Source organism: Dreissena polymorpha, chromosome 6 (genome assembly GCF_020536995.1).
Source record: "Dreissena polymorpha isolate Duluth1 chromosome 6, UMN_Dpol_1.0, whole genome shotgun sequence".
NCBI lineage: Eukaryota > Metazoa > Mollusca > Bivalvia > Myida > Dreissenidae > Dreissena > Dreissena polymorpha.
This window is the reverse complement of record NC_068360.1, coordinates 50,063,313-50,088,160: the sequence shown is the minus strand read 5'-3', so window position 1 is coordinate 50,088,160 and position 24,848 is coordinate 50,063,313. Positions and strand designations below refer to the sequence as shown.

The 24,848-nt window shown below is 34.7% G+C and overlaps 1 protein-coding gene and 2 long non-coding RNA genes across 5 annotated transcripts in view; 1 reads left to right on the top strand and 2 right to left on the bottom strand.

Moving 5' to 3' along the window:
- Positions 1-206: 206 nt before the first annotated feature.
- Positions 207-9,879, bottom strand: LOC127836446 (uncharacterized). The gene is made up of 6 exons (XR_008028768.1): positions 9,833-9,879; positions 9,475-9,548; positions 5,192-5,282; positions 3,159-3,318; positions 1,397-1,462; positions 207-286 (listed from the first exon to the last, which is right to left on the bottom strand). It is a non-coding gene; the product is annotated as an uncharacterized LOC127836446 (long non-coding RNA).
- LOC127836445 (uncharacterized) lies at positions 9,880-12,636 on the bottom strand. Its single transcript, XR_008028767.1, has 3 exons — positions 12,497-12,636; positions 11,001-11,115; positions 9,880-9,937 (listed from the first exon to the last, which is right to left on the bottom strand). It is a non-coding gene; the product is annotated as an uncharacterized LOC127836445 (long non-coding RNA).
- A 13-nt stretch (positions 12,637-12,649) lies between these two features.
- LOC127836443 (AP-1 complex subunit sigma-2) overlaps positions 12,650-24,848 on the top strand; it is a 43,324-nt gene continuing 31,125 nt past the window's right edge. For all 3 annotated transcript variants that reach the window (XM_052363088.1, XM_052363090.1, XM_052363091.1), the window contains exons 1-4: positions 12,650-12,761; positions 16,885-17,063; positions 17,520-17,628; positions 19,372-19,509. In XM_052363088.1, the coding sequence (XP_052219048.1) occupies positions 12,759-12,761; positions 16,885-17,063; positions 17,520-17,628; positions 19,372-19,509 (429 nt within the window). In that variant the 5' untranslated portion in view covers positions 12,650-12,758. The remainder of the gene's footprint in view (positions 12,762-16,884; positions 17,064-17,519; positions 17,629-19,371; positions 19,510-24,848) is intronic.

Sequence of the window (24,848 nt, the reverse complement as noted above, 5' to 3'; positions counted from 1 at the left end):
AAAAAGTTGAAATGGAATATTTTCCTTGAAAAGACTTGTTAAACTTTTCTCATGAAGCTTTGGGTATGTACTCCGCGACAAGGAAAACATACACTCCAGAGACATTGTCCCGTCAAGAATAAGTTCAAAGTGGCAACCTAATTTCACAAACAGAAATGTGATTTCAATGGTAGTTACTATCAGGTGAACTCAGTACCAAACCCTTACCCATGTATACTGGGCTTTGGTTGGTACCTGGGCAGCATAGCAAATAGGGGCCATGCGTGGTTCATATCCCTCTGGGTCCCTGAAAAACATTAAAAAAAATAATCGATAAGATGACAACAAATGTAAGGCAAATCTGACAGCCATACATCAAGGTGCTTTTAGAACAATTTTCTTGTATTTGCACCCTTATCTATGCTTTGTATTTTGTTCATTCCTTCAAAAGAGAATGTTAACTTATGTACAGTTGATCACTAGAATATTCTTTAAGACATGAGGTACTAAATAGGCCCATACTAACCAAGCTATTTAACACTTTCAGCGCTGGAACCCAATTTTAAAGGCCTTTGCAAACACTTTGGATCCAGATGAGACGCAAAAAAACGTGGCGTCTCATCAGGATCCAAACTGTTTGCTTTTCTGATAGTATTCTTTGAAAAAAATCAAAGAAAATGCTAATTTTAGAAATTCAGCAGACAACATTTTTGCAGACGACAAATTTCCCAGCATGCAAAGGGTTAAAGTCTTTGAATGTATGTAGGCTACCAATGTTATATATGTCTACATCAAATTGTTCTCAAAGAAAAATTGTGAAGTTAAAGGTATTAGGTCCCATTCCATATGGAACTCTATAACTATTGGAACAAAACAACTGGAAGAATATTCTTATTTTTAGACTTAAGTCTAAGAAATGGATAGTGAATATGGACACTGGTTTGACCTAAAACTCAATTTCTTAGCTGTTTAATTAAACACACATCAGACTGAAAACCATTGTTTATTTCCAGATAAACAATGATAAATAAATAAATATTTCTTTAAAAATGCAAAGATGTCAGTGTAAATGAACATAGCAAGCAAATAGATTCAAGTTCTTCCCTCATTAGCTTGTACCGACACTTTACCCTTTTAGCGCTGGAACCGGATTTTAAAGGCCTTTGCAAACAGTTTGGATCCAGATGAGATGCCACAGAACGTGGCGTCTCATCAGGATCCAAACTGTTTGCTATTCTGATAGTATTCTTGGAAAAAAAAATCGAAGAAAATGCTAATTTTAGAAATTCAGCAGATGATGTTTTAGCAGACAACAAATTTCCCAGCATGCAAAGGGTTAACACACATGCATAAAGCCCTGTTTTGAGGCTCTTACAGGTTTGCATCAGGCTAATACATGATCAAAGGAAGGTCTTACTCTTTAATGTCCACCTGTTGGCCTGCTGCACTATCGATAATCTTCTTCTGCTGTGCTTGAAACTTCCTTAAAAGAAAACACTTCTTATTAATTGAGTCTTGTTCATGGAAAACTAGGCTTAAAGCATTAAAGTAAAGTTTAGTCTCAAATTAGCCTGTGCAGGTATATGTGTTATTTTGTGATATTTGCATGAACGATCTAACATGTAAAAGGTGCGTTGAATCAACCACGAGACAAAGCACTATAAAATGTGAAGTACATGACACTATTAAAATGTTAGGTTAATTTTCTTTTAAATTGAATAATTACAATGACAATATTGTAGAATTATCCTATACAGATGAAAAAAATGGAGGAGGAACAAATGCACTGCCTATGCATGCATTTTGATATCTCTTTAAACCTGATTATGAGTGAAAAATATATCTCATTTTACATTATAAATTTCTATTGTTTATATTTTTCTGAAACATTCTTAACACATATTTAACCCCAGTGTGGTCAACAAAAATGGTTGTTTTAATTATGTTGTTTCATACACTAACGAACACTCCTTATGCAAAATACGTTTTATTTAAAGTAAATATTTTAAATGCTTAAATACTAAAAATATAAAGGTAATAAGCACTTTATAAGGTATCCAAACATTTGTTCCCATGGATAATGGTTCCTACGCTATTTTGACAAGGCATTTGTTCCTTTGTTGTTTACTACCTGGACATAGGTTCCTAAATTATTTGAAAACCTGGAAAATTGTTCTAACATTATTTTAACACCCTGGATATTCCTCCCTACATAATTTTTACACCCGGACATTGGTTCCTTCAATTATAGGCAACACCTTGAATGTGAAAACAACATGTACATGTATATATAGTAATGGGCTACCCATTCAAATTCACTTTCAACATGGCATTTTTATTATATTCAATATACTATATATATAAATTAGTAGCTAATTTATATATATAGTATTGCGTTTATGACAAAATCGGTTTGGACATATTACTTTTTATTTGAGTACTTGACATACCATTTGTACTACTACTACTACTACTACTACTACTAACTACTGCTGCTGCTGCTGCTGCTTCTACTACTTCTACTACTACTACTACTACTACTACTACTACTACTACTACTACTACTACTACTACTACTACTACTACTACTAACTACTGCTGCTGCTGCTGCTGCTGCTGCTGCTGCTGCTGCTGCTGCTACTGCTACTGCTACTGCTACTGCTACTACTACTACTACTACTACTACTGCTACTACTACTACTGGCGCTATTCAAAATGACTTCAGGTTTAGCCTTATGTTTTGGAATTCTGCAAAACACGTGAATGTAAGCTTTTATAAACTTTGGCCTATTGTGAAATAGGGTCTATTGCATTCAGTCAGCTTTACCAGACTGAGACTTAATTATTCCCTTTCAAATATCCACTCCATTATTATGCTCCAACCCACCATCGTTTCAAATATCTTGATCCCTTTTTTAAAAAATATTTCCATCTTTCATTTTGCTTTTGTCATATTAAGGGAAATATAAGGATAAACTACAATTCAATAAGTATTTGACATTCAACTACAATAAATTATGTTACAAATGAATGGACTCAAATACGAAAATTCGGAACACATTACAACACTAACATGGGGCATTAGTGTTGTAATGTGCTCCAAATTTATGAGATTTTAGCTTTTTCGCAAATCAGATTTTTCTTGAGCCAAATTCTCAATATGATGCATATAGACCTACTTATTAGATTCCTCCGCTTCAATATTGTGCTGCTCAACTTCCAGTTTTTTTAATTCCATATATTCATTCAAATAAAAGGCAAATTCCTCCTTCATCTTTCCAGTTTCGTCATTAGGGTAGAATACTCCTTATTCAAGATATCTTGTTCCTCCTTCAGCCACTGCGGACACCAACAGAATGGTAAATATATCATGGTTAAAAAGCTGATTCAACATATTGTTAACCCATGAATGGAAGAGAGTAATGCAACATATTGTTATCCCACACAAATGGAAAGGTGATGCAACACATGTTTAACCCGCATATGGAAACGGTTTGATGCAATATGTTGTTTACCCACAAATAGAAGAGGGTGATGCAAAATATTGTAAACCCACAAATAAAAGAGGGTGATTCAACATAATTATTAACCCACAAGTGAATAGGGTGATGCATTATATTGTTAACCCACGATGGCATAGAGTGATGCAACATAATGTTAATCCATGAATGGAAAAGGGTTATGCAGACATTGTTAACTAAAAAAAGAGGTTGCTGAAACATATTGCTTACCCACATTTGAAAAAGAATTATGCAAGATATTGTTTACCCAAAATGGAAGAATGTTATGCAACATTTTGTTAACCCATTATTGGAAAGGGTGCATAAAACATATTGTAATCCCAGAAATGGAAGAGGGTGATAAGACATATTGGTAAACCCATGAAGGGAAGAGGGTGTTGAAAAATATTATGAACCCATGACAGGGAAAAAGGCGATGCAATGTATTGTAAACCTATGAAGGGAAGATGGTGTTGAACATATTGTGAACCCATGAAGGGAAGAGGGTGATGAAATATCTTGAGAAGCCATGAAGGGAAGAGGATGATAAAACTAATTTTGAACGCATTAAGGGAAGAGGGTGATGAAACATATTGTGATCCCATGAAAGGAAGAGAGAGATAAACATACTGTAAACCCATGAATGAAAGAGGATGATGCAGCTTATTGTGAACCCATGAAGGAAAGATGGTGATGAAATATACTGAGAACCCATGAAGGGGAGAGGGTGATGAAACATATTTTGAAACCATGAAGGGAAGAGAGTGATTAAAAATAATGTGAACCCATGAAGGAAAGAGGGTGATGAACATACAGTAAACCCATGAAGCAAGAGGGTGATGCAACATATTGTGAACCAATGAATGGAAGGGGGTGATAAAACATATTGAAAACCCATGAAGGGAAGAGGATGTTGCAACTTAATGTGAACCCATGAAGGGAATACAGTGATGAAAAATAATGTAAACCCATAAGAGAAGAGGACCATGAAACACATTATAAACTCATAAAGGGAAGAGTTTGATGCAGCTTTATGTGAACCCTTGAAGGGAAGAGGTGATGAAAAATAATGTAAACCCATGAAGGAAAGAGGGTGATGAAACATATTATAAACCCATGAAGGAAGAGGGTGATGAAACATATTATAAACCCATGAAGGGAAGAGGGTGATGAAACATATTGTGAGCACATGAAGGGAGGAGAGTGATGAAACATATTGTTAATCCATGAAGGGAAGATGGGAATGAAACATATTGGGAACCCATTAAGAAAGAGGGTTGTGCAACATCTTGTGAACCCATGAAGGGAAGAGGGTGATGAAACATATTGTGAACCAATGAAGGGAAGAGAGTGATGCAACATATTGTGAACCCATGAAGGGAAGGTGGTGATGCAAAATATTGTGAGCCTGTGAAGGGAATAGATTGATGGCACATATTGTTAACCCATGAAGGGAAGATGGTGATGAAACATATTGAGAACCCATGCGGGGAATAGGGTGATGAAACATATTGTGAGCCGATGAAGGATGAGGGTAATGAAACATATTGTAAACCAACACATGGCAATCAATTGACATAACAATGAATCATAGAACTACTATTAAAGATCAGTTTTACAATTAATAGTATATCAAGCATAACAAATTTATTGTCAAGGGTAACATATTAACTTTAACACAAGCATCAACAGAAAATATGCTTGTACTGTACTTGATTTGTTTGCTCCAGTTCATTCACTTTTCTCTTCAAGACATCTGTAAGTTCTTGTAGATCATTCTGAACTTTCAGGGCAGTATCCAATCTAGAAACACAGGAAAGTGAGAGACACAAAATGTGTCTATTTAATTGCTTACAATATTCATAAAAATGTTCTTGTAGAGCATTCTGTACTTTCTAATCTAAAAACAGTGGAAAATGAGAGATGCAAAATGTGCTTATTTAATTGCTTACAATATTTATGAAAATGGTTGAAAATTGTTTATTCTTTAGTTAACCCTTTCCAACTGACAAGCAAAGTGAAAATGGCTATGTGCAAACAGCATAAAACCAGATAGCCTGCGAGTAACTCGCAGTCTGTTCAGGTTTTATGCTGTTTGCTGCTCATCAGTATCTAAGGGTTGGAAATGAAGCCTTTAAAATTTGAATGTAGTAAGAAAGGTCTTGAATTAAATTTAACTTTCTACGGGACTACAAATGCGTGGAAATATGTATCTAAGTGGTAATGGGTTAATTCATTCTGAGTTTACATGGTAGGAGGTACTATGGTACTGTAGCACAATGATGCCAGTTAACCCTTTGCATGCTGGGAAATTTGTTGTCTGCTTAAATGTCGTCACGGTCTGCTCAATTTCTAAAATTAGCATTTGCTTCGATTTTTTTCAAAGAATACTATCAGAATAGCAGACAGTTTGGATCCTGATGAGACGCCATGTTCTGTGGCATCTCATCTGGATCCAACTGTTTGCATAGACCTTCAAAATTCTGTTCCAGCGCTGAAAGAGTTAAACTACATAAGTGGGGACAGGCTCTGTCACTGTAAGTGCCGAATGCCCCTGAAGTATTTTTTTCACCTACAAAAGATCTTGACCTTAAAATTATAAGAATGAGAGATATTTTTATTTATTAATTGTAAAAGAGAAAATAAACAAATTCCACTATAAACTGAATTAAGAGTTATGATATTTGCATCTCAGCATTCCTTATCATAATATTAAAGTTTTTAAGATTCCCTTCAATACTTATAGATAATAGAGTTATGTTCCAAAATACCTCTAAATCAAAATAAATATCTTCCATACTTATGAATGTATGCTCAACACATCAAATATAAACAAAGGGCAGTTACTCTGTAAAGACAGAAGAGAGTTATGGTGCTTGAACATGTCATTTCTCTTAAAGCCATCTATTATACTAAGATTCATTTGAATACCTTCAATATTTTCAGAGCAATGCTCCACGTACAAAAGCAAATCTACAAAAAATGATAAAATGGCAATAAATCCAAACATACTGACAGAAGATTTGTGGTTCTTGTACTCTGCAATATTGTCAATGCCCTCTATTGATGAGCACAGTTTTAATTTAATAGTTAATACAATACTGAGGGAGAAATGCTTGGCACAAGAAAATGTACTTAAGTACAAAAGCTTTGTAAATCCAGCACTTATTTTTACGTCCAATCCTTTCAATACTTCCTGAGTTTCAAATAAGCACAAGATGAAAACTGAACAATACACACGTTTTGCAAAAGGAAATAACTCCAAAAATACTGCTAATGAAGTTATGATTCTTGTACCCTGCATCTCCTCTCATCAATCAATTTTAACCCATTTATGCCTAGTGGACTCTCCCATCCTTCTAAATTGGATTAATTTATTTCCAAAATTAGGGATCCCTAGTATATTTATTTCTATATTTAGAATATTTCTTAGGGAAATTCATTTAAGCAAACAGTGCAGACCCTGATCCTGATGAGACGCCGCATCATGCGGTATCTCATCTGGGTCTACGCTGTTTGCCAAGGCCTTTTTCTAGACACTAGGCATAAATGGGTTAAACATTTTATTTACTAATATTGACTAAAAAAATACTTAAGCTCCGCACAAAAAAACTGCATTAACCCTTTCCCACTCAGAAGCAAAGTGAAAATGGCTATGCGCAAACAGCATTATACCAGAACAGCCTGCGAGTAACTCTCTGTCTGTTCAGGTTTAACGCTGTTTATAGTCATCAGTATCTAAGGTTTGGAAATGAAGCCTTTAAAAATTGAATTCAGTAAGTAAGGTTTTTAATTGAGTGTAACTTTCTAAAGGGCAACACATGCATCAAAATACGTATCTAAGTGATCAAGGGTTAAGGGCTTTAACTCAGTAAATCCTGCATGGAAAGTTACGGTCCTTTTACTCAACACTTTCTCTCAATGCCCTCTATCAGTGCATGGAATTACATTTGATTCTTATAAATACTGTTTGAGTTGTACTCTGCATATGAAGGGAGACATAGTGGCAGATGGATTGACAAAAAGGAAGGGCAGAAGAATGTACAGAGTGACTACTGTCTGTCTTTAGGAGCATAAAAACTAAGGCCTGGGATGAATATTTTGTTTTGGAAAACCAGAAGGACTGCATAAATACAAAGTGTTGTTACTGGAATTAACATATTTTTGCCATACTGACATAGGACAAAAACAATATCAATAAGATATTCTATTTAACAGTATCACTTGATAATAACACTATTAATATCTATTGTTATAGAGTCAACAGTGGAAATATACCTTTTTGATGTTTTTTATTTGAAAACATTTGTCTTGTTTGAGTTTTTTATGGGCTTTCCCCAAAACAATTCAGACAAATTTTGAGACAAATGAATTTAACACTCTTGCTTTCAGTCAAGTTTACGAATCTTTATGAAATTAGTCGTGTTGCAACGTCATTTCAGCAAAATAACAAAATGCGATTGGTCAATCAAACAAAAACTAAGCCAATGAAAACACTTAACAAGAGTGCCAAACTGTCACAAGATACGCCCGTTCGAAGGTTTTGGACACCATGCTCAATGCTTGAAATGCACTAAGTGACCTCAAGACCTAGTTATTGACTTGGCATGACCCATATTTGAACTTGACCTAGATATCATTTAGATGTAACATCTGACTAAATTTGGTGAAGATCAGATGAAAACTACTTCAATTAGAGAGCGGACACCATGCTAAATGCTTTAAATGCACCATGTGACCTCGTTTTTGACCGGGCATGACCCATATTCGAACTTGACCTACATATCATCTAGACACAACTTGTAACCAAATTAGGTGAAGATCAGATGAAAACTACTTCAATTAGAGAGCGGACACCATGCTAAATGCTTGAAATGCACTAAGTAACCTCGTGACCTAGTTTTTGACCCGGCATGACCCATATTTAAACCTGACCTACATATCATATAGACACAACTTTTGACCAAATTTGGTGAAGATCGGGTGAAAACTACTTCATTTAGAGAGCGGACACCATGAAATCCTTGAAATGCACTAAGTGACCCCATGACCTAGTTTTTGACCCGGCATGACCCATATTCCAACTTGGCCTAGATATTGTCTAGACTCAACTTCTGAGCAAGTTTGGTGAAGATCGGATGAAAACTATTTGAATTAGAGTCAGGACAAAGTGGCGCCGTTGAAAATGCACTAATTGACCCTTTGACCTAGTTTTTGACCCGGCATGACCCATATTCGAACTTGGCCTAGATATCAACTAGATGCAACTGCTGACCAAGTTTGGTGAAGATCGGATGAATACAATTTGAAATAGAGTCCGGACAAAGTGGCCCCTTTGAAAATGCACTTATTGACCCTATGACCTAGTTTTTGACCCGGCATGACCCATATTCGAACTTGGCCTAGATATCAACTAGATGCAACTGCTGACCAAGTTTGGTGAAGATCGGATGAATACAATTTGAATTAGAGTCCGGACAAAGTGATGCCTTCCGCCCGCCGCCCGCCGCCCGCCCGCCGCCCCGCCCGCCGCCAAGGGGTTTCACATAATACGTCCCGTATTTTATACGGGCGTATAAAAAGTATATAACACATGTGTAATAAAAAATATTTGTTATTGTTATATCACATGCGAAACAAGGTATAGCATGTGTTAAAGTGTTGTATCGGACTTCACAGGCTAATCTGGGATGAAACTTTACGTGCATGCACTAAATAACGTTTTATCAGAGCAAGGCTCATTAATCTCACCTTTTACCACTTAGATACCACTTAGATACATATTTTGACGCATTTGCAGTCCCTTAGACAGTTTAATTTAATCAAAGACTTTTCTTACTATATTCAAGTTTTAAAGGCTTTATTTGCAACCCTTAGATACTGATGAGCAGCAAACAGCACAAACATGATACTCGCAGGCTGTTCTGGTTTTATGCTGGTTGCAACAGCCATTTTCACTTTGCTTCTGAGTGGGAAAGGGTAATTTCCCACTTACTTCTCATCAACTGATTTCAAAGTGAAGTCTTTCTCGTTGTTGTCTTTAGTCAGTTCAACAATCACTTGAGTGTTCTGTTAGCAAATAAATACAAAAATACAAACACATCTCCGACAATTTTAAAACATCAATAGGGAATTTTCTTTAAAAAGACCTGAACAGGTCAAAATTTGAATATTTAATCCTATTTTATAAATTTCCATTCAAGAGCCGTTCTAAGTGCCCTATCTTTAGCTGATTTCAAATTTCAAATCTAAATCTTGTCATCTGGTTGGCTAATTTTAAATTGAAATTGTGTTAAATAGCTAAATATTACAATATGATAACAGATGGTTTCTTCATGCATCTATATCGTTACCTCTCCTTTTCTTTTAGTCAGGTCTAACAACTCTTCTTGGGCCTTTTCACCTGATCTTCAAGTTGCTTGACTCTGTCTACTTTCCATACTGCAGAATTGTCGCCACTGAAATTAGTTTTAAAATAGTCTGCATTAAAGAGAGGTCCATTTTCCAATGACCATATATGGTTTATATGTGTAAGGAAAATTTAAATCTTATACTTTTCTTAAAAGCAAAGCAAAATGTTATTCATGATTAAATATGTTTTATGTAGTTATGCTGTGTCATCAATTTGAAAAAAATAAGATGCAGTTTATGGGTTGTGGCACAAAAACGTTTTATCTTTCCAGTATAAAAGATAAAAAAAAAGAAGTTGTTTAATTATTATGATTTCTATGTGAATAGAAATGTTTAAAATGTATTGATTACTTTCTGGTGTTAAAAAAGAGTAGCATGATGAATTCATGATATATAAAGTTAAATGAAGTGTGAATCAAATCACGAGACTTTCTCTGTATCATGCCCATATCTTGAGCACCAAACTGTAAGTATGACATTGACTTTTAGCAAGAGACAAAGGCCTTGCAAGCAATATGTTGTTTCCAAATGGTAAAAGTTACAGTACAATTATCGGAAGAATTATGAAGTTACAGTCTGCACAAGATGTATGATTATCATATTTTTAAAAGCACTGACCTTTTATGTGTGACCTTTACCTTTAACTAGGGATAGAGGTCTTGTTGTTGATATGCTGGCCATATAAACCACAATCATAATCCTGCTACAGCTATGTCAAGTTAACTGAAAATGGACTTGCCATAATTGGCATTTTATGTGCAGCAATGGATATTATTTATCAAATGCTACTACAGAAAGGAGGACGGCCAGCAGGCATGTACAGTACTGCAGACTTATGGAATAGGTGAACATTAGACACATCCTTTGACTTTGGTCCTCAACACCTTCACTAATTTGGTTTGGTCCTGTCCATATTTGTGCATATCCAACAGTCATACACACACATGCCAACAGAATATCCCTAGACAAAATGATAAAACACAGATAAAAACAATGTTTGGCTCTAGGGTTGCAAATTATGCCAATATTATAGGGTGTTATTTGTATGCACATTATGTAATTATGATGCTTTCTCTACAGTGAGGCCATTTCAATATATTGCTTTCTTACATGTTTTGAGCCCGAGTTTGAAGACTTAAGTTTTCCGTCCTCAGTGTCTGAGTTTGCTGAGCCAACCTTATATTTTCTGACTGGAGTTTAAAGCGAACATCAAATAGTCTGCTCTCTGAAAACAGAACATTACCAAGAGCTTAAATGTCTGTTATTAAAAGCAATTCTTAAGTTATAATGTGCAATACCTATTCCAGTCAACTGTTTAACGCATAAATACTAATTTGATGCATTTTACCTTGACAGCAATATTATAAGCCTATTATGACCCAGAAAATCTGAAATGCCTGGTTAAAAAATTAAAAAGCATATATGAACCAAGTTAACTGAAATGGTGCGATTTTAAGCTGCAATCAAGATGGCCAAGATGCTCCTGATTCATCTGAAATAATATTGATTTTAGTCTGGAAAAGATTGTTTGAAGTTTTTACTATGCTCAATAAGAATAACAGGTTACCAGCATTTCGGGGGAAATTTTGACCATATTGTAAAGATTTAATTAAATACCAAACCTTGGCTCCCTGCAGTTACAAATAATATTATTTCACCTTTTTGCTATGATATATACATATAAGGGAAAAATAAAAGTTACCCTAAGGGCTTTGCCAATATAACCACTGTGGTATAATTTTATTTAACTTGATAGAGCATCCTTTTACGATGTAACGTGCTAAAAATACAAATTTTTGGGACCATGTGGTTGCATAGGAGACATTTATTTTATTATTTGTCATTTAGATTATAAGAAGGCCAATCTCCTACGGGTCAGCAATTCGCTTAAAGGAACCCTGAGGTCCATGGCTTGCATGACATGTGATCTGATAACATGCCCTAAATCAAAGGTCTCCCTGCAGTCCCAGACCGGACAGCAGGAATCCACCCTAGACCTTTTAGTTGGACAACCCCACTCATTCCCCCTGACTTTTTCCACTGGCTCTGAGGCCTCTTCATTAGTTCTTCTTGAATGCTCTGAGCTTTTATGAGTACAAACGTACAGCTCAGCCGGAGGGTCAATAGCTGGGAGTTGGATTATTGCAACTACTACTGAACTAGCCTCTTCATTAGTGGGTTTCTAGTGGGCTTTAGTAAGAACTAGCCCTTTAATGAGCTAAAATGATAGAATGCCAAACCAGTGTAAAAGAGGTAGAGTGTTTCAACCATACTAATGTTTCATTCCATATATGCTGACCTGTATTGAAACATAAATGAAGTAATAATCAAAACCAACATCAGTCAGAATACAACAAAAATTAAATGTCTATGAGGAAGATAATGCAACATATATTATTATAGCTGGTATCTAAATAATTGTTACGCAAAATGTGTAAATTGAATATTTAATACAATAAAATTATTTCCTTATACACGTAAAACACAAATCATATTGATAGATCGAGACCATATTTTCGTAAGCAAATACCATTTCGGACATATCCATTTTTCGGATAAACCAAAGAGCAACTTCTTAACAGATTAACAATTTAAAAATGGTTTACGTGTTTCTATTAGCTCTGTAAATCTGTATCTTTCTTTTGAATTTCTTGCTTTCAGCTGGTCATAAATAACTGATTTCCAATTTAATGTTCCATTCGCCATTATTTTTTGTTCTCTACTTCAAGTGTTTAGTGTAGTTTAACCACCGGTGCGAACATCACATCGACTTATTTTAATGCAATGCGGAAATGGCGTGTAGTTGACAACAATTTTCAGAATAATTTTTAATATTTTAACGGGAGTCTTTATTTAAGTGGCATAAAAATGGTAAAACGCATAATATTTATGATATTGATACTGCGTATTAATTTAAACGCATTTATTTACATTGTGTAGCGGGTTTATAAAAATTATCCATTTTTTCTGTCAAAATGTCACCCGTCACTAGGTTAGTTTACACTAAATCTGATTCACATATAATCGCATTGTAAATCGGCCAAATTGCAAGACATTTTCTTATTCTTGTTGTGTTTTGCAAGATTCTGTAACCTATCATTTTTTGACAATTACAATTAAAATTGTTTTTGTTACTTTTAAGAAAATTCCATTTACATGCACTTTAAGGTTCATGTAAAGTGTAAAAAGGCGTATTCTTCACATAGAAATACTTCAATAAATATTATGGCAATAAATTCAATTTATAAGTCAATAGCCTCGTTAACACTTGTAGAACATATAAGAAAATGCTAATAAAAAAAAATATGATGCAAAATGTTGCTTTTGAAGAAATATACAGCGCATGCATGAAATTATCAAAATAACAAACGGAGTTAAATTGAACAAGTTCCTTTGGTCAAAATATTGTATACACTTAATGTTAGGTACTACAAATGAAAATTCCACACAACACACACCAACAATCCTAAAATAAGGAAAAGAAAAACATAAAAAAAATGTCAAAAGTTACCACAATAATTGGGGACTACTTTAAGTATGGTGGACTTACCAGTGAACCTTCATTTTCAAAATTACTTATCTACTCGCAATACAGTACTCATTATAGTCACAAAATGACACAATTACAAAAAAATAAACTATATTACCAAAAGGGAAAACACTTTGATTGTTCATTTGAAATATATAGGACTCGGAAAGACGACTAATTGGCTACCTTAAAACAAATTACAACATGTTTATGTCACATCTCGAACTCCATACACGTTAGTTAAACATGTGGGGCATAAAACATCCGGTTTCAAGGAAGTCGACATAACAATATTTCAATTAACGATCTAGGCATAATATTTGTGGGATCGGAAAAATGAATTATACAAATGTTGGGCACACGCACATATTAAACCAACTGAACACTTACATTTCTATAAAAACCTTGTCATCGATGAAAAAGTGCTTTTGTTATTGTCTTGTCATGTTTACTTGTTCAGGAAGCCATTATTTGCCGGAAGTATATTCGAAAAATATTTCGTTTCAAAATCGATCATTGATAAATTACTCACGATCCGTTTGTTCTAAAATTTGTATAATTTGTTTATGAGGTAATTTCAAGTTATGTTATAAAGTAAATATTTAATATAAGCAATATTTAACAAATTCGCAGATACGAATCAATACACATTTCTGACCAAGATGGACGACCGATGAAATTAAATCGGGAGGAGAGTCAATTATATCAAGATTCTTTTCAAATAGTGCGTTTCAAGTAAGTGTAATTGTTATGGAGATATTATGAAAATGATATATTTTCATTAATTTTATTTTATAAGATCATAACTCTTATTGATCGCATGCTATGCGCGCAGAAAGTTAGTATTTTTCCAAAATCTATAAATAGCGACTCATGGCATTGACATGTTCATTTTGAAATACGCATAGTGTCTTTGTGGGGCTGTATTGACGCAATTCGATGCTCGGAGTACCTTACATATAACTTGCATATACTGTTGGTGTTTTTATTTGGTGCATTTGTGTTTTTTTAATGAAATTGAGAATTTGCCATACCTTGCAATATTTTTGATAATAATTACACTATTACTACCATTTGTGAGTGTTTTTTTTTTAATTGTGTACATATATGGAATAAAAATGTGATTATTGCAACCATATGTAAATTTCATTAACTTATTTTGGGTATAACTGATCATTTTTATATTTTAAAATTTCATCTATATGGGGTCATTTTGGGACTTTACATGAACCTTAAGAAAATGCAAAAAAGTCAACTTATGTACAGTACCTCAATAAATGCAGCTTAAATGTCCACCTTTCATTTTAGTTTCCAAAGAAATTCACCAAAATGTTGAGAACAGAAACATTGAATATAATGCTGATGATTAGATATTATTGTCATCAATTAAATTACTTATTTTTGTCAAAATTTAGTGGTCATCAAAGTTGTCACACAACTATTTCAATCGGAGGCTGGGGGCAGAAATTTTGCCCTAAAATAGCCCTTAAAAATTCACTCAACACTTGTATATGCTACAGTTTTTTCATGTTTGCCGGTCTGGCTTGCTCAATTGATTTATCATTTGATTACAAATCAAACTGAACGGATATCTGCAGACTTACATAAATCAGCGCTTCCGTTAGTGGACGTCCGGGTGTAAATTACGCCCGAAAACGGCAGTCATGCGTCCATTATGCAAATGGTTGAAGTCCCTTGGACGTCCGATCATCCGCATGTACGCTATTTTCTAATACACAACACATACAAATGTCAACAGTAAATCGGGTTATTCAGACCATTAACTCCGCCTTAGAGCTACTGTTTTCAATGAATTTCACAGCGAGTGGCCAATATTGATTTCTCCAGCTGTCAATCAAAGTCTTCTTGGTAAGCGCATCAGCCAATCAGCGCTCAGGCAGCCGAATACACGCAGACCCCACGTGAAGCTGTATACATAAGCGACCTCTGCGTTACGATGTGTTTATTCAGCAATCAAATATTTCAGTCCACGCTTTCCCCGAGGAAGAATGACGTGATGTCGTACATGAAGTCTAATTTTCGCATGATTTTCATAAAATGAATAATAAAATCTTGAAATGATTTCGGATAACATGTTTGTTTATATGCATTTGAAAATAAGCAGTCTGCAAAATTAACCCATCGCCTGATCGCCAATGCTATAAAATCTCGGCTCTGGCAATAGAAAAATTGTCTATCGATCGCCTGATTTGCAATGAAAAAAAATCTGAAGACAGTATGGAAATAAACTGACGAATAATAAATTCACGAAAATTTGTTCGCGTGCGCGAGAATTTGAGAACGTATTTAATAGTCAGCATTCCGGAAATTTTCAGTACCGATTTTCCCCGGTATTTTATTGATTTATTTCCAATTTGTTAGCAGATGGTACAGACATGAACTGCAACTGACGAAATATCTTCGCTAGTTTCCAAAAATCTTACAAGTCAAATGCCCGCCATCTTGAAATATGTTAAGTGTCGATTAGCAAAGTTAAGTAGTGCAATAGCATATTGTAAAGCAATATGTTAACCAAATTTTATATTGCTTACGTATTTAATTAGTAATTGGTTTTCATTTTCTGCAGTCAAACGATGTGCACAGATTATTTCATGTGCAAAACACGTACATTTTTTTTGGAGAGTCGTTTTCGGATACAGTATTTGTCGTCGATCATAATTTACATGTAACATTAAAAATTCAGTCGTTGATTTGTCATAATTACTAAATATGAACAGTGCTCTATTTTCTCAAATTGCGTCACGTGATTAATGCATGTTCAATGGGAATTCCCCCATCCCACAATTCAACTTGCGTAAAATGGCAGACGTTTGAGGACGTCATTATTGTCCGTATTTTGGTTTTGAAAATAGAAATCGTAATAAAACTGGATTATTGGGTAATTGATAGAGTTGGAACATGTACATATATTAAAATTATAAAATGAAATCAGGACTTCAAAATTTATGTGTGGGACGTCCAAAATTTTAAGCTTGGAAGTCAGGATTTCCAACTTTTAAAAGCTAACGGAAGCGCTGATAAATTGTGTAGCTCGTGTGTTGATTGGTCAATATTTACTTTCTATGGGAATCAACCCCCCTCCTATGATTTGAGAATGGCAGTTTATACTGTTTATAAGCATGATTGTTTTCTGCTCTTATTGGTTGTTAACCAGCAGACTATCAAATTGAGAAGTAAAGTGAAGAAAATGATGTTTTTAACCTGATTTTAACTCTTGTCTATACATATACTTACAATTTCAAACTTTGTTTCAGTCTTACTTTCTTTCTTGACGTCTCACTGTCAATACTTTTTTGTACAGATTGTGCATGAATCCTTTTCTTGCACTGACGGCGCGATCTGTTAATAAAACCCGAAAGGGGAATTCAACAGTATCCAAAGATCTATAGATAGATAGATAGAAAAATCCAAGTAAAAAAACAAACCAATGTGCCATGCTTTCAGATGCAATTCATGCTCCTGTTTAGCCGCCAAGGCAAACTGCGACTACAAAAGTGGTATGCTGCACATCAGGACAAAATGAAGAAAAAGATCACCAGAGAGCTGGTCACGTTGGTGTTGTCACGCAAACCAAAGATGTGTAGTTTCTTGGAATGGAAGGATCTTAAAATTGTTTATAAAAGGTAAAGCCTTTAATATTAAATGATGATGTTATAAATCACTTTTCATGTATGAACTTGTTTGAATAATACAATTAATAGTTGATAAAATCAAAACAGTTTGCATTAAATAAAAATATTGATCACTACTTTATAATATTATATTACAAATAAAAAAAATGTGGAAATTGACTATTTATTTGTAGTCATAACAGAATTTTATTTGCAAGAATGGCTAAACATAATGATATTTAAATGGAATGTTAACAAGTAGTAAGGGTTTAATTCTTTACATGCTCATATAATGAGTGCGCATGCTGGGTTTTCCTTTCCCTATGTTTACCTCTGTGTCTACGTCTGCACTTATCCCTGCATCAGCACAATACAGTCTTCAGATAATGACAGTGCGTTGATGTTTTCTTAACTCAATTGATAATTTGCCAATCCCTTAAACTATATTTTTTCTAATCTTTCACCTAGATATGCCAGCTTGTATTTCTGCTGCGCGATAGAGCCTGAAGACAATGAGTTACTCACGCTGGAGGTCATACACAGATATGTGGAGCTACTCGACAAATACTTCGGAAGTGTAAGATTAGCGTTCACTGCTATGACAGGATATGGATAAGCAGGGGTCTCATGGCTTCATAAATTTTGTGGTGACCGTGGGACACAACAACTGCTTCATGAATTGAGCCTCGCTGTGGGAAAACTGGGCTTAATGTATGTGTGTAAACTGTTGTCCCTGTGCAGTGCACACAGGCTAATCAGGATCAACGCTTTCCAACATAACTGGATATTCATTTAGAAGAAGCTTCACTTTGAAAAAAAAATGTCATAAAAGCGGAAATTGACTTCCCTGATTAGCCTGTGCTGATTGCTAATCTGGGACACCACTTTATGCAGATTCATTAGGCCCAGTCTTTCCAGAACAAGGCTCAATCTTGTTATACTCTTTCAGGGGGTTTTCTGCTATGTAAAAAAGGCCGTTATACGGACCCGATCCCAAAGCAAGCGGACCCGATCTTAAAGCAAACAGACACGATCCCAAACCGAAATTATTACTAAAATGCCCACTTTCCAAAATAAGACAACATTAGAAAGAAGTGTTTTATGACTTATGATTATTAAACTGTTGTGTCAATATTTGTTGATAAAAAACCCCAATTTGGTCCTTTTTGTCGATAAATTATTTCCCAAATTTGCCACTTGTATCGGTAAAAATCCTAATTTAACCATACTCCTTTTCCTAAAATGGCTAGAAAAACTCCTGTCTTTGTAATTGAAGTATTGAAAGGCCAATATTGTGTTCAAAATGATAATTGATACTACTTTTCCTTTACACAGGCATTACTATTATTCAAATCAAGAGTAAAAACTTACCCATAAATTCAGACGTCTGTGAGTCAATCAATCAATCACGTCTGTGATTATGCTTCTTGTATGTTATTATTGTGACTGTAACATTGTAAAAATGAAGAGTTAAATAACAAATTTCAGATCCAAAAGCAAACAGGTCAAACTGCGAGAAAAAGGAAAGCTTTATTTGTCCTTTTTGTATCCTAAATAGTGATATATACTGGTATAAGAATTTCAGTGGCAAAAAATGTGTATGCAATATTATCTCCACTTATATTTGGTTTTATATTTACAGACAGTATATCAAACCGACCATGAATGCTGATGATGTAAATTTGTGAATTGAAATTTTAACACCATAAACATTATAAATACTTTTAATGTTTTCAAACAATAGCAGTTTAAACATTAAAATTGTTTAGGGAAAACAACAAAAAAGCAAGGTCCTTCTTTCATTTTGATTTTCTAAGGGTCTACAAACGATAAAAAAATGGTATCTGAGTGGTCGTGGGTAAATGAAACAACTATTCTGACATAAATTAAAGGCTTAAAAACGGTATCTGAGTGGTCAAGGGTTTAATAAAACAACTATTCTATTATAAGGCTAAAAATGGTATCTGAGTGGTTGAAGGTTTAATGAAACAAGACTAGTAGTCTTTCATAAATAAAAAGCTAAAAAAACAGTATCTGCGTGGTCAAAGGTTTAATGAAACAACTATTCTTACATTAACCCATTTATGCCTAGCGTCTAGAAAAAAAGCCTTGGCAAACAGCCTAGATCCAGATGAGACGCCGCATAATGCAGGAATTTCTGTAAGAAATATTCTAAATATAGAAATAAATATACTAGACATCCCTAATTTTGGAAATAAATTGATCCAATTTAGAAGGATGGGAGAGTCCACTCGGCTTAAATGGGTTAATACAAGGCTTATTTTGCCAGTGACTATCATATTTACCTGGGATGTTACAGGTGTGTGAGCTGGACATTATATTCAACTTTGAGAAGGCCTACTTCATGCTGGACGAGCTGCTACTGGGCGGGGAGGTGCAGGAGACCAGCAAGAAGAATGTGCTGAAGGCCATCGCCGCCCAGGACCTACTGCAAGAGGTACTGGACCAATAGGGGCTGTGCTCTGGGAACACTGGGCTTAACCCTTTGCATGCTGGGAAATTTGTCATCTGCTAAAATGTCGTCTGCAGAATTTCTAAAATTAGCATTTTCTTCAATTTTTTTCAAAGAATACTATCAGAATAGCAAACAGTTTGGATCCGGATGAGACGCCATGTTCTGTGGCGTCTCATCTGGATCCAAACTGTTTGCAAAGGCCTATAAAATTCGGTTCCCGCACTGAAAGGGTTAATGCATGTGCGTAAAGTGTCGTTCCAGATTAGCCTGTGCATAGGCATAGGCAAATAAGGGACAATACTTTCCTATTACACTTGATTTTCGATAGAAGACATCTCCTTAGAATGAAAATAATCTATAAAAGTTTTAAGGTTTGTGCCTGATTGGGATGTGCGTAGTGCACAATCTTATTAATGAAGACACTTGTTGCTTGCGCATAAATTTCAGTTTTCTTCCAAGAATGTGGTGAATGGTGCAGTGATTCTTTTTTTACTGATTTGGATGCAAATAAATGGTTCTATTCTGACATAATGGAAATATGACACTCCAGAAACATCAGAGAGAAATTCTTGCCAAGCATATTTTTAAGGCTGGTTTCCCATTGCATTTGCATTGTTTTGTTAGCCTTAAAATGCCAAAAAGAAAAAAAGCACATTTATGTGGATTTTTAAAAACAAATTTGAAGGTATTGTTATTTCTTGATTACCGGAATAAACCCCCTTCGGAAGAAACCCCCTTCCCTAAAAACGGCATAGCGGAAGAAACCCCCTTTCACATTTTGCATACGCGGAAGAAACCCCCTCGCTAGTTTTGCATAGGCGGAACAAACCCCCTTCGAGTTTTCAGACAGGCGGAATAAACCCCCTTCGTGTTTTCGGCGAGGCGGAATAAACCCCCTTCCTAAGTGTTAAGTCTTTCCCGCAGAAGTAGTAAAATCCCGACTCGAACGATTCCCCAAATACATCCGTTTCAACCCGACTCTATTACTGCCAATCGGGACACCTCGGACAATTCCGCCATATCGGCGATCGGTGTAGTGTAGCCCACTGTCCGATGCGTTCAGATTGTATTACTGCATGCTTGCTACTTTTCAAGTTTATATTAATTTCCTGATAATCCCGTTTATAACATTTTTAAAGCACTTTCTGGTAAATATTAACGATAAAAGCTCTCAATAATTTCTTTACCACAAACCTTGCCATTTTTTCTCTTGTATCAAATAAATTTCGGCATAAGTGACTATTTATAGACTTGATGAAATATTCCCTCCGAACATGCATCAATCCCCTGACTAGTTGTGTGCTTGTTACAACGCCCAATACACCCACGCTTTCTATGCTGCATAATTTTCGCGCCCTTTTTATTGAGAAAAAGAGTCAACACAAAATAGAATTAACACTGCAAAAATATTTCAACGTTGCGGTAACATTTACATTCTGAAGTGTGTTTCGTATTAAAAACGCGTTAAAACCAACTTACGGGAGTGTGTTTCGGATTTACAGTAAAGAAATGTACCGGCCGTTTGTTCACAAGTTGTTAATGAAGTTGTTAATGATACACACTAAATATTCAATCTGTGAAACTCAAACATCGTTATCGTGATAATTGAATGGAGGTGCAAAAATCTGATTAAAGGAGTGTACCGGCCGTTTGTTCACAAGCTGTGAAGAATTAATCAAGATGGTAATAAAACGAATAATGTATGAATGGGGGAAAGAATTATTATTGAAGGATAAAATAGACAAAAATAGAATGAAATATATTAACATTTATGTACAAAGATCAAGCAAGCATATACTAGAAAACATTAAACAAATTGTTGTTGCAAAAAAGGACACGCATTTAATGATAAAACAGGCATATATTTACATTTATTTGCAAAGATCAAATCATTCCCTAAAATCACCCAATTATGGCCGAATGCTAATGTAATTAAAAAAAACTGTACATAACTTCACACGAGCCGATCATGACACAACTTCTCATCATTATCTACAATAGCCGGTACATTAAAGGACCTTTTATATGATTAAATGAAGGTGCGAAAATCCATTTCCAAACTGTTATGTGCTGAGTAAAGAGGTGTACCGACCGTGTGTTCACAAGTTGTTAATGATGAGATGCTCGTGTGAATTTGTCTTGCACTCGTATCAGTGAGATTATACCATTTTATATGCGTTAACTTGTACTAGATTGATAAAAATAACAAAAACACAAAATTAGCGCCCAGAGCCGATAGTGACGAAGATATTTCGTACATATTTTCCTACAATAACCGAAGCATTCGTCTTTAAAAAAAAATAAATCATGCTTCCCGGGAACTTTCTGAAAATGAAAGTGAATTTCTGTAAACAATAACCGTGCGTTTGAATGTAACTAAATCGTCTGGAAGGGGGTTTGTTCCGCTATAGAAGGGGGTTTCTTCCGCCTATGCAAAACTAGCGAGGGGGTTTCTTCCGCCTATGCAAAACTAGCGAGGGGGTTTCTTCCGCGTATGCAAACTTTGAAAGGGGGTTTCTTCCGCCCTGCCGTTTTTAGCGAAGGGGGTTTCTTCCGGAGGGGGTTTCTTCCGTACACCTTATTTCTTTAGTGTGAAAAAACACTGCTTAGTTCTTTAATTATAAGATTGAGAGGTATATTGTTGTAAATATTCTTTCAATATTGGGCAGCACTCTTTGCAAACTAAAACAGGATATTTAAGTTACGCAAGCATTTAAACATCTGACAGAATGCTTGATTTGAAGCAACACATATTAGATTTAAAAAATATATTGGCAATATATAGTTTTGTAACACGACATAGAGATGAGTTTCATGAAGTAATAAGCATTTGTGGGTTCAATATGCAAAATAATGCAAACATCTTTTTAAAATATTAAATATATATTAAATATACGTTTTTGGTATTTTTCTTGTAGAACAGTTGCTTCCCTTTCATTGTTTGAATTTTAAATGTAAAGTTTTGTAACTCAAGAAAACTAATACTACAATGAATAAGGAAAATATTGTTTCACTATATATTAGCAATATATAGAAAAGTAATGCAAAATTGAGTAGATTTGCATGAATTGAATAGCATTTGTGATTTCAATATGCAAAATAATCAAATTTTTCTTTTAAACATATTTAATAGACATTTGTTGGTACTTCTGCTTAAACAAGATTTACTTCCCCTCCATTGTTTGAATTCAAATACTGGAAAGTGTTCATTCAATAAATATCTGGAAAATTCATTGCAGAGTCTGATAAGGTTTTTGGGTCGTTATAAATATACACAGTTGAATGACACTTATCAATATACACAGTTGAATGACACTTATCAATATACACAGTTGAATGACACTTATCAATATACACAGTTGAATGACACTTATCAATATACACAGTTGAATGACACTTATCAATATACACAGTTGAATGACACTTATCAATATACACAGTTGAATGACACTTATCAATATACACAGTTGAATGACACTTATCAATATACACAGTTGAATGACATTCAGGTTTAGTTTGGAATGATAAAATGTACAAAATCAGCTATAACAATAAATACACACACAAAAACTAGCAATAGTTAACACGTAAATATTATTTAATTATCAATTTATAATTAGTTTCATTGAAGTGGTCTCATGATAATTGTTCATTTATTCAAGACATATTATAAATTTGAGAAGGAAAGTCATGTCTCTGGTTGACAGAATGTGTATCTGTGACTGTGGGCTGAGCTCTAACTTACCACGTATAGCTTGTTATATGACATGTATTCTTGATGAAGACACATACATGTACATTTTCCGCTTTAAGAATGCCTAGCAGTTATATATAATATAGCAGCGTTTGTATGAGAATGTAGTGTAGCATATAACAAGCATATTATTTTGCATGATGGTACCATCTTTCATTGTAACATTTCGGCTTAGCTTAAAACACACTTAAGCTTCTACAGCACACTCAATTAAACAATGTATATAAATGTATGTTTTGGGCTGTTATTTAGTGGAATACATGTACTAAATACACTTAATACAGTTCACTTGGATTTTTGCCCATTCACATTTAGCCTGTATTGATATTTAAATGGGTTTGGACGGTATGTTCATGTGCCACAGAATATTTGCAAGGAAAATTTACGATTTATATAGATTTGCAGACATTTTGTGTTGAACTGTCCAGAGAGGCAAAAGGGTGAAGCAAACAGGTGGAAGTCGCAGCTTCTTTCTGTTCCATTCTCTATCTCTAGAAAATGGGAAGGGTGTGATCAAAGTCAAGGTCCATGTTAACAAATATAGAGAGGGAATGGAGATTTTGTGATGCAAGCATAGAATAGTGTACCGAAACATATTTTTGTTTGCATTAAGGTTGCATTTGGTCAAGGCCAGCAGCCATGGTGCTTGTTACTAAATGAACAACACTGGTTTCCACTCTATATCGAGGTTCAGCTGTTTAGAGGGATATTTTGCATATTAGAAAAAAAAACTTGCTTGATGTAAACAACACCTAACTTCCTATAAAATTGTAGTAAAGGGCCAAAAATTTGAGCATACTGTCTTCCAACAGCTCTTGTTTTGTTGCAGTTACAATAATAATTTGACATTCAGCCTTCTATCCTGATTTTAACAAGAATTTTTTTCAACATAAATGGTTACAATTTTCAGAAGAAAAACTAGAAAAAAAGCCAGTTTTTAAACTGGTATATATAATTGAAAATGGAATTACAGAACATGGTTTGAAGTTAAAATCAAAATGATGAATAACTGTAATTAGTGCAGAGTTTTCGCTGATGTACAAATCATGCATCGTTGTAACAATTGTTAATCCTTACAAAGTCCTTTGTATCAACATGAATGCAAATTCTCAAGAAATGTGCGTGTCAGTGAGTTGACCCTTGTCTTACAAATTGGGTTTGACAAAATCCTGAAAATCTGTATACAAACAGTATATGAATGCAAACATGTAGAAAAATGTAACATAGCTTTTTTGTAAGATCAACCAGTTATATTCTGGTAAATAAGATGACTTTTCACTTCATACCATAGTCGACTCATATCCAAGTCTTTTGATTTTGAAATTATGCACCCAGTTAAGTGAACAGGCTTAGTTTAGGCAAAAAAAAAATAGGTCCGTTTCAGGTCGCCCGACTGTGTCTCCTGAATCGGCGCCAAAAAAAATATGAACATTTTTTGTTGTTCATTTTTGTTTACATAAGATGTTATATCAAGCAAACAAAGCATATACAGTCCAAACCCTCTTAAGCAGCCAGTCAAGGGAAATGGCCAAATTGGCTGCTTAAGCAGGATGGCCTCTTCAGAGGG